Source organism: Nematolebias whitei, chromosome 2 (assembly GCF_014905685.2).
Source record: "Nematolebias whitei isolate Nwh7 chromosome 2, NemWhi1, whole genome shotgun sequence".
Lineage (NCBI taxonomy): Eukaryota > Metazoa > Chordata > Actinopteri > Cyprinodontiformes > Rivulidae > Nematolebias > Nematolebias whitei.
The window spans coordinates 55431255-55449022 of NC_056499.1; the positions used below are offsets into that span (position 1 = coordinate 55431255).

Consider the following 17768-nt stretch of genomic DNA (forward strand, 5'->3'; position numbering starts at 1 on the left):
CTCGTTGATGTTGATGGTTGTTTTGATGTGAGTCATGACCAGTTTTTTGAAGCATTTAGCGACTATCGGGGTGAGGGCCACTGGCTGATAATCATTCAGAGCAGTCACTGTAAAGCTTTTTGGGACTGGGATGATGGTGGCAGTCTTCAGGCAGGTGGAAACTGTCTCCAGGGTAAGTGAGGTGTTAAAGAATTCTGCCAGCACCTCACAGAGCTGATAGGCACATTCTTTCAACACTTTCCCGGGGATGTTGTCTGAGCCGGTTGCCTTGTGCGGATTAATCCTCCTGAAGAGCTACATCTACGAGCATATTTAGCTACATCTACTAGCATATCTAGCTACATCTACTAGCATACTTAGCTACTTATACTAGCATATTTAGCTACATGTACTAGCATATTTAGCTACATCTACTAGCATATTTAACTTTTTATACTAGCATATTTAGCTACTTATACTAGCATATTTAGCTCCATCTACTAACATATTTAGCTACATATAGCATATTTAGCTACATTTACTAGCATATTTAGCTACTTATACTAGCATATTTAGCTACTTATACTAACATATTTAGCTACTTATACTAGCATATTTAGCTACTTATACTAGCATATTTAGCTACTTATACTAGCATATTTAGCTACTTATACTAGCATATTTAGCTACTTATACTAGCATATTTGGCTACTTATACTAGCATATTTAACTATACTAGCAACAACAAAATTAAAGAGTGTGAAGCAGAACAGCTCAGAATCAAAGTTTCATCCTGCCTCAGCAATGCCAAACCACCATTTTCCAACATCAGTAGGGAGGAGAGTGATGCACTCACCACTCTTAGCAAGGACAAAAACATCATCATTCTCCCAGCAGACAAAGGAAGGTGCACAGTGATTTTGAACCAGAAAGACTATCATGAGAAAGTTATGACACTCCTTAGTGACTTAACCACTTATGAACCTTTGAAAAGAGATCCAGGAAGTGGTTACAAGAAGAAGTTAATAGATTGCCTGAAAAATTTGGAGCAGGACAAGGCTATTGACCGTATTCTGTACCACAGACTGTACCCAGGGGAGGCCGGACCTAGTCTGTATGGTTTACCTAAAATCCACAAACAAGGTGTACCTTTGAGACCAATCGTTAGCACGTTCAGGTGTTTCTCAGGTGGTATCTGCTGCTCTTTCAGGTGGAGTTCTCCTCTTTGGACTTCCTCCTTCACACCAAAGCTCTGCTGTCGGCTGTCAGCTACCTGAACAACGCCATGCCATCGCAGCTCCGCACTGCCCGGGATCAAGACGGCAGAAAGCAGGTGGAGAGTTCGGCCCAGACCCGAGCAGGTGAGTCTCCTCCGTCTGCCTGCAGGTGCATGTGTGAAGTTCTGACAGGAAGTTTGTTTGTGACTTTCTGCAGTGTCTAAAGGAGGTAAAGACAGCAGCATCTTCAGCTTCAAGCTATTTGCTGTGTTGGGCTGCTTCCATGTGGAGGTGTGTGACGACCGGAGCAGCATCGCTGACATTAGAGTTCAAGGTAGGAACAGGTTTGGACGTGAGCTCTGCAGACCCAGAGATCCCTTTGAGCTGTGAACCTGCTGCTGTGGCCTCCTGCAGGAATCGATGCCTCTGTGCTGGTGCAGCTGAAGGAGACGGAGGTGTTCGCTCGACTCCGAGACATTGTGGTTACGGATACTAACCCCAAAACCATTCACAAACAGGTCAGAGACAGTAGAACTGATACCTAACTGGTTTTGATGGAACCAAACAGATGTGTATGCATGTGATGACACATCTGTCATCATCTCATGGGCTGCTTTCAACTTGTTCAGTCAGAAGTGCAGCAGTGTCAGGATCAGATTCAAGTTAGTAATGCCATCCCTAATGAAATCCATAAAACCTTACCTCTCCTCCTCTTCCTCCTCCCTCAGGCGGTGTCCATCATGGGTAAGGAGGTGTTCAGCTTCAAGCTGTCCCTGTTTCCAGGGGCGACGGAGGGTGACGGCTATAGTGACATGTCGAAGGTGGACGGGAAGGTCACGTTGAGTCTGGGCTGCATCCAGATCATCTACATTCACCAGTTCCTCATGTCTCTGCTGGTCAGCAGCTACACACACACACACACACACACACATGTGCGCATAGACACAGACACACACACAAATACCTTCTAAGTACAATAAAATATATCTACCTATAGTTGGGGACTACCTAGAAAGGCAGCTCTTCCTTCAACTTTAATACGGCCCAAACCACAAGTGTTATATCAAAACGACCGGCTTGGCACCATGATATATGCTATTACTTTTATTGACATTTCAGGTTACTATGGCGACATCATTTGCAAACAAATACGCCATTTTTGTCATTAAAAAGCCTGACAGAACTCTTAATAGCCTCTAAGTGACACAATGAGGTCACATGACCTAGAGCGAAACTGATTAATTTTTGGAGCCATTTCTCTCAGGTCTCTCTTGTAAATGAGTCCTCGAGGCTCAATGGGATTAACCTGTCTAAATAAAGGTTGAATGAATTTAGAATCAAGATGTCTGCCACAGCTACCTTCGAAAACACAAAATTGGCTATAACTCAGTCATTCTGTGAGATATTGAGCTGAAATTTGTTATGGTCGTAGCTAAGAATAAGTTATACATTCCTAATCCAAATCAAAAATCAAAGATGGCCACCTGAGCTAAAAGAGAAAAAAATACTATAACTCAGCTGTTTTGAAAGATAGTGAACTGAAATTTGGTGTGTTAGTAGCTGAAAGTAATGCCCCATAAATACTGAATTTAAAACAATTCAAGATGGCCACCAAAGCAAAATTTAAACAGATTTAACTCAGTTAATTTTATACTTAGCTGAAATTTGGTGAGGTTATAGCTGAGAACGTTCTCCTTCACATATTGAATCCAAATCAAAAATCCAAGATGGCCACCATAACTTAAAAGAAAAAAATTATTATAACTCACTGATTATTTTTTTTTTTGCTATATTGAGCTGAAATTTGGTGTGATGGTAGCTGAGAGTGAACTCCAACACATATTACTGTCAAATCAAAATGTAAAAATGGCCGCAACATGGCAGTCCCCATCAAAGTTTCTGCAGGAACTTTGTAGTATACAGTGGATATAGTCCACTGTTTGTGTGGCTGATTCACTGAGGTGCCAACAAAGCAACAGCTTTGCATGCTGCACCCAACTTAAATATTTTTGATTAATAAAAAGTTAAACTAATTTTAATTTGGCCACATGCATAAAGTTGCACACACAGTTCACACTATGCTCTGTATGCCTCTCAGCTCAGTGCAGCGCATCACGTACATACCAATAAGTTTTGGAGCGGCATGCAAAGCACATCTCTTCTGTTGTAAAGGGGCCTTCACAGTGCCTCATACTGGCCTGGCATAGTTCTCACAGCCTTCTGGGTCATTTTCTGTTTCCATGTAGATGAAAACATGTATAGAAAATATGGAAGGGAAGGGAAGTTTGAGCTTGTCATCGTATGTTCCCATACAATGACTAAATTGATTCTCTGCATTTAATCCAACACACCTGAGATACACCCAGGTGGAGCAGTGGGCAGCTATGTAAGCTCCCGGAGAGCAGTTAGAGATTAGGTGTCTTGCTTAAGGACACCACAACATGTGGGCATGGCGGGGAGTCAAACCGCGTCTTTCTTGTCCCAAGTCGGCTGCCCTACCTCTACACCATCTCAGCCCCCCAAAATATGCAGTTTTAACAAGAATATTTATAGAAACACAAAAAATGATCATGGATTAAAGTGTTTCTGTGTGGACAAGGTGTAAATGCATTTATTTGTTATGTGTTTGCTGTTTATTTGTTTAGATGATTGCAATCCTTATGCAAACACAATAACTGACTGTAGAACATCTGAGGAGTTTATATTCATCAGTTTAAAAGCCGAAACAGCACAGACTTATCAACTCCTCCAGCTTTCTGTCAGTCTGGAAGGATCTTGCTGCCATTAGCCTCAGACCAAGTTTTCCTGCAGAAAACAAACAGACTGCAGTATTGGTGTGGACCGCATGCTGCTGTCTGTTTCAGACCATAGCTTTTTAGATGCAGACCCAAACTGTAATTTGGATGATCAGGAATTTGTGACTGTAGTTACATGTTTAGGTCTGTTTTCTGTTAACTGTAGTATGTTTTTTTTTCCTGCAGTTTGTTGTCTCTAATGTCTCTTGTGCTATTGGTATGTTTTATTTTTGCAGGCTTCTTTTAGCTTTCAGTGTCCATCTGGTGATGAGGTACAGCATCCAGCATGCAGCTCTGAACTGCATCAAACCTTGTGCTTTACCTTCACTCAGCGACACCACTGCACCATCAGTCCACCCTAAAACTCATCAGATTTATGCTTCCACAAGGTTACAGCCTTTGTGAACTGACGTACCTTGACTTTGATTAACGTTAGCCAGCTAGATGATCTGATCTTATTGATCCTCAAAAGGAGAAGAGAATAACAAACCAAATAAACATTCATACTTTAATGCATGTTCACAAGAGTGAGCAAAAAACAGGACTTGTTTTGTTGTAGTGGACTCTCTTCTGGTCACACAGGGAGTTTCTCTGTACCCTTCGGTCTATATTCCTACCCACACCTATGGTTATCCAGGAAAAAATTGGAGTAGCCGCTGCTTCTCCACATCCAGAGGTGGCAGATGAGGTGGTTTGACAGCCAGGACATTTAAAGACAATAATGTGATCTGTAGTGAGGAAAAGAGCAGGTGAGAGAGAGCCTGGAGAAATGGAGAGCATGTGAAGGAGTGCCTCAAAAGGTGAAGAGCAAGTGGAAGAGACTTTGGAGAAGTGGGAAAAAGTTGGAAGAGACTTTGGAGAGGTGGGAAACATCTGGAAGAAACTCTGGAGAGGTGGGAAACAGTTTGGAGAGTCTCTGGAGAAGTGGTAAACAGTTTAAATAGTCTCTGGAGAGGTGTGAAACAGTTTGAAGAGTCTCTGGAGAGGTGGGAAACAGAAAAGTCTCTAAAGTTGTGGGAAACAGAATAGTCTGTGGATAGGTGGGAAACATTTGGAAGAGACTCTGAAGAGGTGGGAAACAGCTGGAAGAAACTCTGGAGAGGTGGGAAACAGAATAGTTTCTGGAGAGGTGGGAAACCGTTAGAAGAGACTCTGAAGTTGTGGGAAACAAGAGACTGAAAGGTGGGAAACAGTGGGAAGAGACTCTGAAGAGGTGGGAAACAGTTAAAAGAGTCTCTGTAGAGGTGGGAAACAGTTGAAAGAGACTCTGAAGAGGTGGGAAACAGTTAAAAGAGTCTCTGTAGAGGTGGGAAACAGTGGGAAGAGACTCTGAAGAGGTGGGAAACAGAAGAGACTCTGGAGAGGTGGGAACTAGTTAGAAGAGACTCTAAAGAGGTGGGAAACAGTTGGAAACGGGTCTCTCTTGTAAATGAGTCCCGGAGGCTCAATGAGACTAACGTGTATTAAAAAAATCTTGGATGGAAGAGTCCCTGGAGATGTGAGAAACTGTTAGAAAAGACTCTGAAGAGGTGGGATATATTATTTAGAATGCAAATAAATTAAAATGTGTCAAAATTAGACAAAATTTGCATTTGAGAATGAATTTTGTTGCATTGTTGGATCAACAAAATGACAGCAGATTCATTTTAATCCTGTTGAGTTTTTACTAAAAGCAGCATTAAAGTGTGACTTAGACCGTTTCAGTTTGAGTGAGTAAACCGTCACCTGTCTGTGACTGTGGGAAGCTCAAACCACACTGGTGGATACACGATATACTGACAGGATGAGGACAGACGGTATGATAATGAATGCTTTTCATGCACAACATTCAACAATAACCAGACCTCACTTCCTTCATATGTGCTATGCAACTCACTCAGCTGCCATCACAAAACTCATTCTCCCACTGCCACACGACCTCTGCCTGTGTGACCTCACTTTCTGCCCTAAAATGTTTTTGAATTCATTCTTGTTTCATAAATGTGTTTTCTAATATGAACCTTAAGCCAACTTGTATCTCTGCTCAAAAAGCATCCCAAACGAATGTCAGTTTTACTTCTTATTGAGTGTAAAGTTTTTATTTGTTAGATGTCTAAAATCAATATAAAGCTGACATACAAACACAGAGATAGTTAGATACTTATGGTTCATATTATTCTTCTTGTTTATGGAACAGAACCAAAACCTGTATGCACCATGCAGGCAGTGAAGACCTCACGTCTTTCCTCTGGTTGGCTCCTTTGAGGCGTCTCAATAAAGCTTTTTTACGTAATGCTGGTGGCGTTTGACATCTCACTCCTGATTGGCTGTTTTTCAGATGTTTGTCGACAACTTCCAGATGGCTAAAGAAGCTCTTACCACCGCCACTGCTCAGGCAGCAGAGAAGGCAGCGTCCAGTGTTCGAGACTTTGCCCAGAAGAGTTTCCGTCTGTCTATGGACATCAGGATGAAGGCTCCACTCATCATCATCCCTCAGTCCTCCACCTCCAATAATGCCTTGGTGATTGATCTGGGTCTGATCACGGTGGGAAACAGCTTCTCTCTGCAGTCAGCTGAAGGGTTCTCTCTGCCAGCTGTGCTGGAGAAGATGGACGTCAAGCTGACACAGCTGAAACTCTACAGGTAGAGACATTAAATGTCATCATTTTCAGTCATCTTAGTGGGGGGAGGGAAGATCCAGAAAACGCCCTTATTCTCAGTTTTTGCCTGAATTATCAGATTTTTTATCTGACTTATTATTGAATACTGATAATGTCATAATAATGGAGGATTTCAATATTCGTGTAGATGTTGAAAGTGATAGCTTAATCATAGCCTTTAATAATTTAATAATTCAATTGGTTTTACCCAAAACATCCACACATCTACTCATTCTCATCATCACACACTTGATCTGGTCCAGCTGTATGGCATAGAGGTTAATTCAATTCAGTTTATATAGCGCCAAGTCACAACAAAGTTGTCTCAGGGCACTTTACAGAAACATTCACATACATAGACAAGCCAGTTAGAAAAAGTTCTCTATGTAAGGAAGCCAGCAGACTCGTTGAATCTTCACCTTGTCGCAGTCTCCCATCCTGAGCAAGCACAGTGGCAACAGTGGAAAGGAAAAACTCCCTTTTAACAGAAAGAAACCTCCAGCAGAACCAGGCTCAGGACAAGTGGCCATCTGCTTTGACCGGCTGGTTGAGAGGACAGAACGGAGAGGCAAACAAACAGAATGACAGGTGCAGATATAGGTCCAGGTGTACCTGAAAAAAAAAACACATGTCAAGGATTGAAAAAAATAATTACAAATACAAAACAGGTTGAGCAGAGTAAGTAAAGACAGTAACACAGTGAAGAAATGTGGTCAGTTTGTCCTCCAGCAGTCTAAGCCTATACCAGCATAACTAAGGGATAGCTCAGGAAACCCAAGCCAACCCTAACTATGGGATTTATCAAAAATGAAAGCCCAAACTTAAAAGTGGACAATGTGTCATCCTCACACACAGAAACTGGACGTTGGTTCCACAAGAGAGGAGCCTGATCACTGAAAGATCTGCCTCCCATTCTGCTTTTGGAAACACTAGGAACCACAAGTAAACCTGCAGTCTGAGAGCAAAGTGCTCTGTTAGGAAAATATGGAACAATAAGATTTGCAATATAAGATAGAACTAGGTTGTTGAGAGCTTCGTAGGTTAGAAGTAAGGTTTTGAATTAAATTCTGAATTTGACAGGGAGCCATTGGAGAGAAGCTAAAACTGGAGATGTGATCTCTCCTACTAACTCCAGTTAAGACTCTGGCAGCAGCATTTTAGATTAACTTAAGATGTTCCTCCTTGAATCGCCACCTTATCGTGGTGGAGGAGTTTGTTTGTCTGAATGATCCTAGGAGCTATGCTGTTGGGGGCAATTATAATTGTCCCTGGTAGGGTCTCCCAAGGCAGATTGGTTCTAGGTGACAGGCCAGACAAAGAGCAATTCAAAAGATTTTTATGGACATGACACAGCAAGGAAGACAGTGTCCCTTGCCCAGATGTGGGTTACCCACCCTGGAGCCAGGCCTGGGGGAGGGGCTTGTCGGCGAACGCCTGGTGACCGGGTCTCTATCCATGGGGCCTGGTCGGGCTCAGCCCGAAGGAGCAGCATGGGTTTGCCTTCCTGTGGACTCACCACCTTCAGTAAGGGCCATAAAAGTCGGGTGCGTGATGCCATGGGCAGTGGCCGAAAGCAGGGACCTTGACGCTCTGACCCTGGCAGTTAGAAGGAGCAAGCTTGTGCGTGACGTTGAACGGTACTGACTACATATACAGTAGTTGAGCTCACCTCAACGCACAGCATGGACTCTGGAACCAATCTCCTTAGAGAGGGGCTGGATCTTTTTCCACTCTGGAGTTGCCCATGGTGAGAGGCGTCGAGCTGATGTGGACTTCCAATCTGTTGTTGGACTTCTGTGCTAGTCATAGTTTGTCCATCACAAACACCATGTTTGAACATAAGGGTGTCCAAAAGTGCACTTGGCACCAGGATGCCCTAGGTTGTAGATCAATGATAGACTTCATAGTCGTGTCATCTGATTTGTGGCCCTTCGTTTTTGACACTCAGGTGAAGAGAGGAGCTGAGCTGTCAACTGATCACCACCTGGTAGTGAGTTGGATCAGATGGTGGTGGAAGATGCCAGACAGACCCGGTAGACCCAAACATGTGGTTAGGGTTTGCTGGGAATGCCTGGCAGAAGAAGCCGTCAGAGAGATCTTCAATTCACACCTCCAGGAGAGCTTTAACCTCATCCCAGCTGAGGTGGGGGACATTGAGTCCGAGTGGGCCACGTTCCGCACCTACTTGTTGAGGTAGCTGCCTTGAGCTGTGGCCGTAAGGTTGTTGGTGCTTCTCACGTTGGCCATCCACGACCTCGGTGGTGGCCACCCCGGATTAGGGAGGCTGTCAAGCTGAAGGAGGAGTCCTATTGGGCCTTGTTGGCCAGTGAGACTCCGGAGGAAGCTGAGGAGTACCAGAAGGCCAAGTGGTCCGCAGCCTTGGCTGTTGCTGAGGCAAAAGCTCGGATGTGGGAGGAGTTCAGTGAGACCTTGGATAACAACTCTCGGTCGGCTCCGAGGAGATTCTGGCAAACCATCAGATGGCTGAGGAGGGGAAAGCAGCACTTTACTAATACTATATTCAGTGAAGGTGGGATGCTGTTGACCTCAACCAGTGATGTTGTCGGAAGGTGGAAGGAATACTTCTCGGACCTTCTCAATCCCACCAGCACGTCTTCCATGGAGGAAGCTGAGTTGGGGGACTTAGGGGTTGATCCATCCATAACTGTGGCTGAGGTCACCGAGGTAGTTAAAAAGCTCCGAGGCAGCAGGGCTCCGGGAGTAGATGAGATTCACTCTGATTTCCTTAAGGTTCTGGATCTTGTGGGGCTGTCTTGGTTGACACTCCTTTGTAACATCGCGTGGACATCAGGGGCAGTGCCACTGGATTGGCAGACTGGGGTGATGATTCCCCTTTTCAAAAAGGGGGACCAGAGGGTGTGCTCCAATTATAGGGGCATCACTTTCCTCAGTCTCCCTGGTAAGTTCTATTCAGGGGTACTGGAGAAGCTAGTCCAATCGTTGGTCAATCCTCAGATTCAGGAGGAACAATATGGGTTCTGTCCGAGCTGTGGAACACTAGATCAGCTCTTTACCCTCACTAGGGTCCTCGAGGGTTCATGGAAGTTTGCCCATCCTGTCTACATGTGTTTTGTGGATTTAGAGAAGGCTTTCAACCGTGTTCCTCGGGGTACACTGTGGGAGGGGTGCTCCGTGAGTATGGGATTGGGGGACCGTTATTACGGGCTGTTCAGTCCCTGGACAAGCGGTGCGAGAGCTTGGTTCGCATTGCTGGCAGTAAGTCGGACCCCTTCAGGGTGGGAGTTGGACTCCGCCAGGGCTGCCCGTTGTCACTGATTCTGTTCATAACTTTATGGACAGAATTTCTCGATGCATCCAGTGGGTGGAGGGTTTCCGGTTCGGTGGCCTCAGGATTCCATTTCTGCTCTTTGAAGATGATGTGGTCCTGTTGGCGTCATCATGCTGTGATCTTCAGCTCTCAATGGAGTGGTTCGCAGCCAAGTGTGAAGCGGCTGGGAGGAAAATCAGCACCTCCAAATCTGACATGGTCCTCCATGGTCCTCAACCGAAAAAGGGTGGATTGCTCTTTCCAGATCGAGGGTGAGGTTCTGCCTCAAGTGGAGGAGTTCAAGTATCTTGGGGTGTTGTTCACGAGTGAGGGAAGAATGGAGCGTGAGATTGACAGACGGATTTTTGCAGCGTCTGCAGTATTGCAGCCTCTGTACCAGTCCGTTGTGGTGAAGGGAGAGCTGAGCTGGAAGACAAAACTCTCTGTTTACCGGTCGGTCTACTTTCCTACTAGGTCATGAGCTCTGGGTGGTGACCGAAAGAATGAGATTGCGGATACAGGCGGTTGAAATGTGTTTCTTCCGCAGGGTAGCTGGACTCTCCCTTAGAGATAGGGTGAGAAGTTTGGTTATCTGGGAGAGACTCGGAGTAGAAACGCTGCTCCTCCACATCGAGAGGAGCCAGTTGAGGTGGTTCGGGCATCTGGTAAGGATGCTTCCTGGACGCCTCCCTAGGGAGGTGCTTCGGGCATGTCCGACTGGGAGGAGACCTCAGGGAAGACCCAGGACACGCTGGAGAGACTATGTCTCTCTGTTGGCTTGGGAACGCCTTGGAATCCTCCCAGAAGAGCTGGAAGAGGTGGCTGTTGAAAGAGATGTCTGGGCTTCCCTGCTAAAGCTGCTGCCCCTGTATGTATGTATGTATGTTTGTTTGTATGTTTGTTTGATTTTAAAGAAGTATTTGGACACCCAGATAATAAACCATTGCAATAGACCAGTCTAGACGTGACAAATGCATGAACCAGTTTTTCTGCATCATTTTTAGATAAGATGTTTCTAATTTTAGTGATATTACGCAGGTGGAAGAAGGCAGTTCTAGTAACGTTTTTAATGTGGGGGATAAAAGACATGTCCTGATCAAAAATAACACCAAGATTTTTAACATTAGAACTGGAGGCCAGATTAATGCCATCCAAGGAAGGCGAATTCTAGAATTCTAGAATTGCGCCGCTCAAGGTGCTGCATGTTGGAGTAGCTCTGTTACTTTCATTCTGAGATATTACTTTTGATAACTTTAATTCCTCTTCTTTCTGGATATAAATTGCTTTTTTTTTTGGATGATTATTTCCTCTGGTGTCGGATGCTGTGCAGCTGGAAGGATTTTTACAGAAATATCTTTGCTTTTGGACATTTGTTATGATGCGTAACCATATCAACAAGGTTTTTTACAACCGGGAGCAGCTGATTAACATCTCCAAATCTCAAATAATATAACTACAGCCTCAAATCCCAAATGAGTTGAAAAGGAGGCATCGTGGATGCAGACCAGGAGCAAAGAAGAGGGAGAAAGAGAGAAGAATGCAGTTTAAACCATCTCTTCCATCAATCATGATGGGCAATGTGAGATCGCTGGGAAACAAGTTGGATGGACTTCAAGCCCTAACAAGGACCCATCCAGAGTATCGGGAATGCAGTGTTATGTGTTTCACTGAGACATGGTTGCAGCGTCATATCCCCAACTCCAGCGTTTCCTTGCCAGACTTTCTGACCACACGAGCAGATAGAGATTTAAAGAGGAGTGGCAAAAGGAAAGGAGGTGGGTTGGCAGTGCTTGTGAACAACAGATGGTGTGATCCTGGACATGTTACTGTGAAGTGTCGTCTCTGCAGTCCAGATATTGAACTGTTAGCCCTAAGTTGTCGTCCATATTATTTGCCAAGAGAGTTCACCAGTGTTATTTTGGCAACTGTTTACATTCAACCCAATGCTGTTGCCGAGACTGCGTGTGATGTCATCAGCTCTGAGGTTGCTAAGCTACAAACACAACACCCTAGTGCGTTTGTTGCAATATCTGGGGATTTTAATCATGCCTCTCTCTCTGCTACACTTACGACATTCAAACAGTTTGTCAGCTGCTCTACCAGAGAAAACAAAACGCTGGACTTGTTTTATGCAAATGTCAAGGATTCATACATCGCTAAAGCTAGACCCCCTCTTGGCAAATCAGATCACAATCTTGTGTATCTCTGCTCAAAATATAAACCCCTTGTTCAGAGGCAACCTGCAACAAAGAGAACTGTGAGAAAATGGTCAATGGAAGCTGAAGAAGCCCTGCAGGGCTGTTTTGAGGCTACAGACTGGGATGCACCGTGCCAGCCACATGGAGAGGGCATCAATGCCATGACTGAGTGTGTGACCGACTATATAAACGTCTGTGTAAACAACACCATCCCCACCAGAACAGTGAGCTGCTTCTGCAATAACAAACCCTGGATTACCACTGACCTGAAGGAACTGCTAAACCAGAAAAAAAGAGCCTTCAGGGAGGGAGACAGGGGATTATTGAAGAGCACACAGAAGCAACTAAAAGTCAAGATAAGAAACAGCAAGGAGGTGTACAAGAAGAAGCTGGAGAGCAAGCTCCAACAGAACAATATCAGAGAGCTGTGGTCAGGGATGAAACAGATCACAGGCTTCAAGCAGAAGGAGGATCAGAAGGATGGAAGCCTGGACAGAGCCAATGAACTGAACACATTCTTCAATAGGTTCAGTTCAGGAACAAGCTCAGCATCCTCCTCTCTTGTCCACAGCCAAACATACATACCACCCTCCATTGACCCAAGGCTGTCCCGTCACACCTCAAATATTGTATCTACCACCTCAGTCATGGACCCTTCTTCTACATATTGGTCTTCAACTAAATCAGAAGATTCTGATACCTCCTTTTCCTCCCCCCTCTGCGTCTCCAGAAGTCAGGTGAGGAAGCAGCTGGAGAGACTGAACCGGAATAAGGCTGCAGGTCCAGATGGTGTCAGTCCCAGAGTCCTGAAGGTCTGTGCAGAGCAGCTCTGTGGGGTTCTGCAGCACCTCCTCTACCTTAGCCTGACCCAGGAGAAGGTTCCAGTGTTGTGGAAAACATCCTGTCTTGTTCCAGTGCCAAAGAAAACGCACCCATCAGTCCTCAATGACTATAGACCTGTTGCCCTGACATCCCACATCATGAAGGTCTTAGTGAGACTTCTGCTGACCCACCTGACTAGACAAACAAGCACATATCAGGACCCACTGCAGTTTGCTTATCAGCGTGGACTTGGAGTTGAAGATGCCATCATACACATGCTTCAGCAAACTCACTGTCATCTAGAAAAGGCAGACAGCACTGTAAGAGTCATGTTCTTTGATTTCTCCAGTGCATTTAACACAATCCAGCCGGATTTGCTTTGTCAGAAACGTCAGAAGACTCAGGTGGAGGCCTCAACAATCGCCTGGATCAAAGACTACCTGACGGACAGAACACAGTTTGTGAGACTCAAGGGTTTTTGTGTCTAACCAGGTGGTCAGTAGCTCAGGAGCACCACAGGGGACTGTACTCTCACCATTCCTTTTCACTCTGTACACCTCAGATTTCCAGTACAAAACAGACTCCTGTCATCTGCAGAAGTATTCTGATGACTCTGCAGTAGTCGGGTGTATCAGAGATGGACAAGAAGCTGAGTACAGGGAACTGGTGGACCACTTTGTGGCATGGTGTGGAAACAATCATCTCATCTTGAATGTGAACAAAACAAAGGAGATGATTGTAGATTTTAGGAGAATCAGGAACATATCCAACCCTATTTTCATCATGGGAGAAGAAGTGGAGGTGGTGGAGAAGTATAAATACCTTGGAGTTCACCTGGACAATAGACTGGACTGGAAATGCAACAGTGAAGCCGTCTACAAGAAGGGACAGAGCAGACTGTACTTCTTGAGGAAGCTGAAGTCCTTCAACGTTTGTAGCAAGATGCTGCATATCTTATATAAGTCTGTTGTAGAGAGTGCCATCTCTTCTGCCATCATCTGCTGGGGGAGCAGCACCAGAGCAAGTGACTTAAAAAAGATCAACAAGCTCATAAAGAAGGCTGGCTCAGTTCTGGGGACTCCTCTAGAACATTTGGAGATGATTATTCAAAGAAAGATTCTTCATAAAATGAAGAACATTATAGACAACCCGCAGCATCCTCTTCATCAGACTGTCATACAACAACAAAGTGTCTTCAGTCAGAGGCTTCTTCAAATCCATTGTAGGACAGACCGCTACAAGAGATCCTTCCTGCCTACAGCCATCAGCATCTATAACAACTCTTTAATGAAACCAGGATGATGAGTTACAACAACATTTAATTTCCCTCTGGGATTAATAAAGTATTTTTGAATTGAATTGAATTGAATTGACAGACTGAAAAATTTATTCCTAAAATGCTCAGGTCCTAAAACCACAACCTCAGTCTTGTCTGAGTTTAAAAACAGAACATTTAGGGTCATCCAGGTTTTTGTGTCTTTAAGACATGCTTGTAACTTAAGTAACTGATTGGATTCATTGGGTTTCATGGACAAATATAATTGTGTCATCAGCATAACAATGAAAATGTATCCCATGCTGTTTAATAACTTTGACTAATGGAAGCATATATAAAGTAAAGAGTATTGCTCCAAGCACTGAGCCCTGAGGAACTCCATGACTAACTTTGATGTATGAAGAAGAATCATTTATATTTACAAACTGGAATCTATCAGATAGATATGATTTAAACCATTTTAGAGCTGTTTCTGTAATCCCAATATCATAGAGCTCACCACAGCACTGAATCTGCACTAGTAAAAGCCACTAATGATATTCTCATGGCCTCAGACAATGGACTTGTGTTTGATACAGTTGATCATAATATTTTACTACAGAGGCTTGAATATGATATTGGAATTACAGGAACAGCTCTAAAATGGTTTAAATCATATTTATCTGCTAGATTCCAGTTTGTAAATATAAATAATGAAACTTCTTCATGAATGAATCTTAATGAATATAAGATAATAAGATAATGAATCTTCTTCAAAGTTAATGATGGAGTTCCTCAGGGTTCAGTGCTTGGATTAGTACTCTTTACTTTATATATGCTTCCATTAAGTAAGAACCATTAGGTGGTCCATGCATTTATTTTCAATTCAATTCAGTTTATTTATATAGCGCCAAATCACAACAAAGTTGTCTCAGGGCACTTTACAGGAGCATTAATATACATAGAAAATCCAGTTAGTAAAGTTCTCTATGTAAGGAAGCCAGCATCTAGGCTGGAATATTTCAATTGTTTACTATCTGGATGTCAAAAACGTCTTTAAAAAGTCTGTAGTTGATCCAAAATGCTGCTGCCAGAGTTTTAGTGAGGGTTGATAGAAGAGATCATATCTCTCCAGTTTTAGCTTCTCTCATCGGCTCCCTGTCAAATTCAGAAAATAATTAATGTTGGAGAAAACTTGCTGAGAAAAGCTTACGTTGTTTACCCAAAAAGAACCACACTTGATGGCAGGAAAATATTTTAACTGTTTTTTTGTTTGTTTGTTTGTTTGTTTGTTTTTTGGCAAGGCCAGATTTTCAGGACTGGGTATATAATTATACTTGAATTGTACACACATGAAGACTAGTCACAAGAATCTGCCTCAAACTGCCCATCCCCTTACATTTATATCCTTGTCAGTTCAGTTCAGTTGAGTTGGGCGGCTGTGGCTGAGTGGTTAGAGCAGTCGTCCTCCAATGCAAAAGTTGGGGGTTCGAATCCACCAGCAGTCACATGCCGAAGTGTCCCTGGGCAAGACACTGAACCCCTCATTGCCTCTGATGTGTGTCCCATCGGTGTATGAATGTGATAAAGCTCTGATTAGTCTCTAGAATGATTTGTTCAGTTAGCTTTGTAGAGATCTAGTAGAGTGCTGTATGAATGGGTAAATGAGGACACAGATTGTTGTAAAGAGCTTTGAGTATCTTGATCAGATAGAAAGGCGCTATATAAGTACAGTCCATTTACCATTTAGTTCAGCCGAGTTCACAGAGCTCAGGAGGTGTCCTTGGCTGCAGCTGCATGCTATGGTCTTCTCACACAGCTCTTTCAGCTAAGCATGAAGTTCATGGCCAGAGATAAGATTATCAGCCATAGTAATAAAAACACATAAACTTTGACCAAAAATTCTCTTGACAATTCAAAATCCTACTTCTAACCTACAAAGCTCTCAACAACTTAGCTCCATCTAATATTACATATCTTATTGTTTCATATTTTCCTAACAGAGCATTTCACTTTCAGACTGCAGGTTTACTTGTGGTTTCTAGAGTTTCCAAAAGCAGAATGGGATGCAGCACTTTCAGTTATCAGACTCCTCTCTTGTGGAACCAACTTCCAGTTTCTGGACGTGAGGCTGACACATTGTCCAGTTTAAAGACTGGGCTTAAGACTTTCCTTTTTGATAAATCCTATAGTTAGGGTTGGCTTGGGTTTCCTGAGCTATCCCTTAGCTCTTCTGCTATTAGCATAGACTGCTGGGGGACAAACTGACCACATTTCCTCACTCTGCTGCTGTTTTTACTTGCTTTAATCTACCTGTTTGTATTTGTAATTGTTTCTATCTTATCATGTTTTTGTCTTTCCTCCCATAAAAGTGCCGGTACATCTGGACCATTCTGTGTTTGTTTCTCCTTCCTGTCCTCTCAAACCCAATCGGTCAAAGCAGATGGTCGCTCATCCTGAGCCTGTTTTTGCTGGAGGTTTCTTCCTGTTAAAAGGGAGTTTTTCCTTTCCACTGTCTCCTTTGTGCTTGCTCAGAATGGGAGACTGACTAAGTGAAGATTCAATGAGTCTGATGCTTCCTTAGATAGAGAACTTTTACTTAATGGCTTTTTATGTATATGAATGTTTCTGTTCAGCGCACTGAGACGAGTTCTGTTGTGAATTGGAGCTATATAAATAAACGGAATTGAACTCAACCTGAAAGCACTTTGTAAATGGTAAAAGGACTGTACTTATATAGCACCTTTCTATCTTATTTCAAGATACTCAAAGCGCTTTACACAACAATCTGTGTCCTCGTTTACTCATTCATACAGCACTCTACTAGATCTCTACAAAGCTAATTGAACAAATCATTCTACAGAGACTAATCAGAGCTTTATCACATTCATACACTGATGGGACACACATCAGAGGCTATGAGGGGTTCAGTGTCTTGCCCAGGGACACTTTGGCATGTGACTGCTGGTGGATTCGAACCCCAACTCTCGCATTGGAGGACGACTGCTCTAACCACTCAGACACAGCCGCAAGTGTTTCAACTATATGTGTCAAAGTAAGACTCTGGCTCTGTTATAGCTTAGAATATTACAACATAAGTCACAAAATACTTTTTGGCTTTAGAGAAGAAAGCAGATGAATGTTGTGATGGATGTTCAGGCAGTTGCTGCATTGGTACCTTCTGCGTTTCTTCAGAAATGTTCTAATGATGTATTGTATTTTTTGTTTGTTTAAAATCAGTCATGTTTCAATTAGGTGTTTGAAACTGTCAGGATATGATTAAAATGGGCTCCTTATAACATCTGATCTAAACAGTTCGGACATCCGCTCACTAGGTCTTTATTTTTGTTTAACGTGAATTTAGCTGATTTAAACCCCATTTATTAATTTATTAATTCTGTTGAGTTGTTTTAAAAGAGTGACTGGTTTTGAACTCTGAGTTCCCTGAGCAGAGAAGGTAATTTTATTTTTTTTGTGTTCTTCAAATGTTTTTAACTGGATGGATTTTTCAAATAAGTTCAAGACAAAAACAACTGGACTTTATTTGTAACTGGACGTTTTGCTTCTCATCTGA

At 43.3% G+C, this 17768-nt stretch overlaps 1 protein-coding gene across 1 annotated transcript in view; it reads left to right on the forward strand.

The window, feature by feature from the left end:
• vps13c (vacuolar protein sorting 13 homolog C) overlaps positions 1–17768 on the forward strand; it is a 289282-nt gene that overhangs the window by 124404 nt on the left and 147110 nt on the right. Inside the window, exons 30-34 of the mRNA XM_037694953.1 lie at positions 1190–1340; positions 1414–1530; positions 1611–1714; positions 1925–2092; positions 6309–6613. Of these exons, the coding sequence (XP_037550881.1) occupies positions 1190–1340; positions 1414–1530; positions 1611–1714; positions 1925–2092; positions 6309–6613 (845 nt within the window). The remainder of the gene's footprint in view (positions 1–1189; positions 1341–1413; positions 1531–1610; positions 1715–1924; positions 2093–6308; positions 6614–17768) is intronic.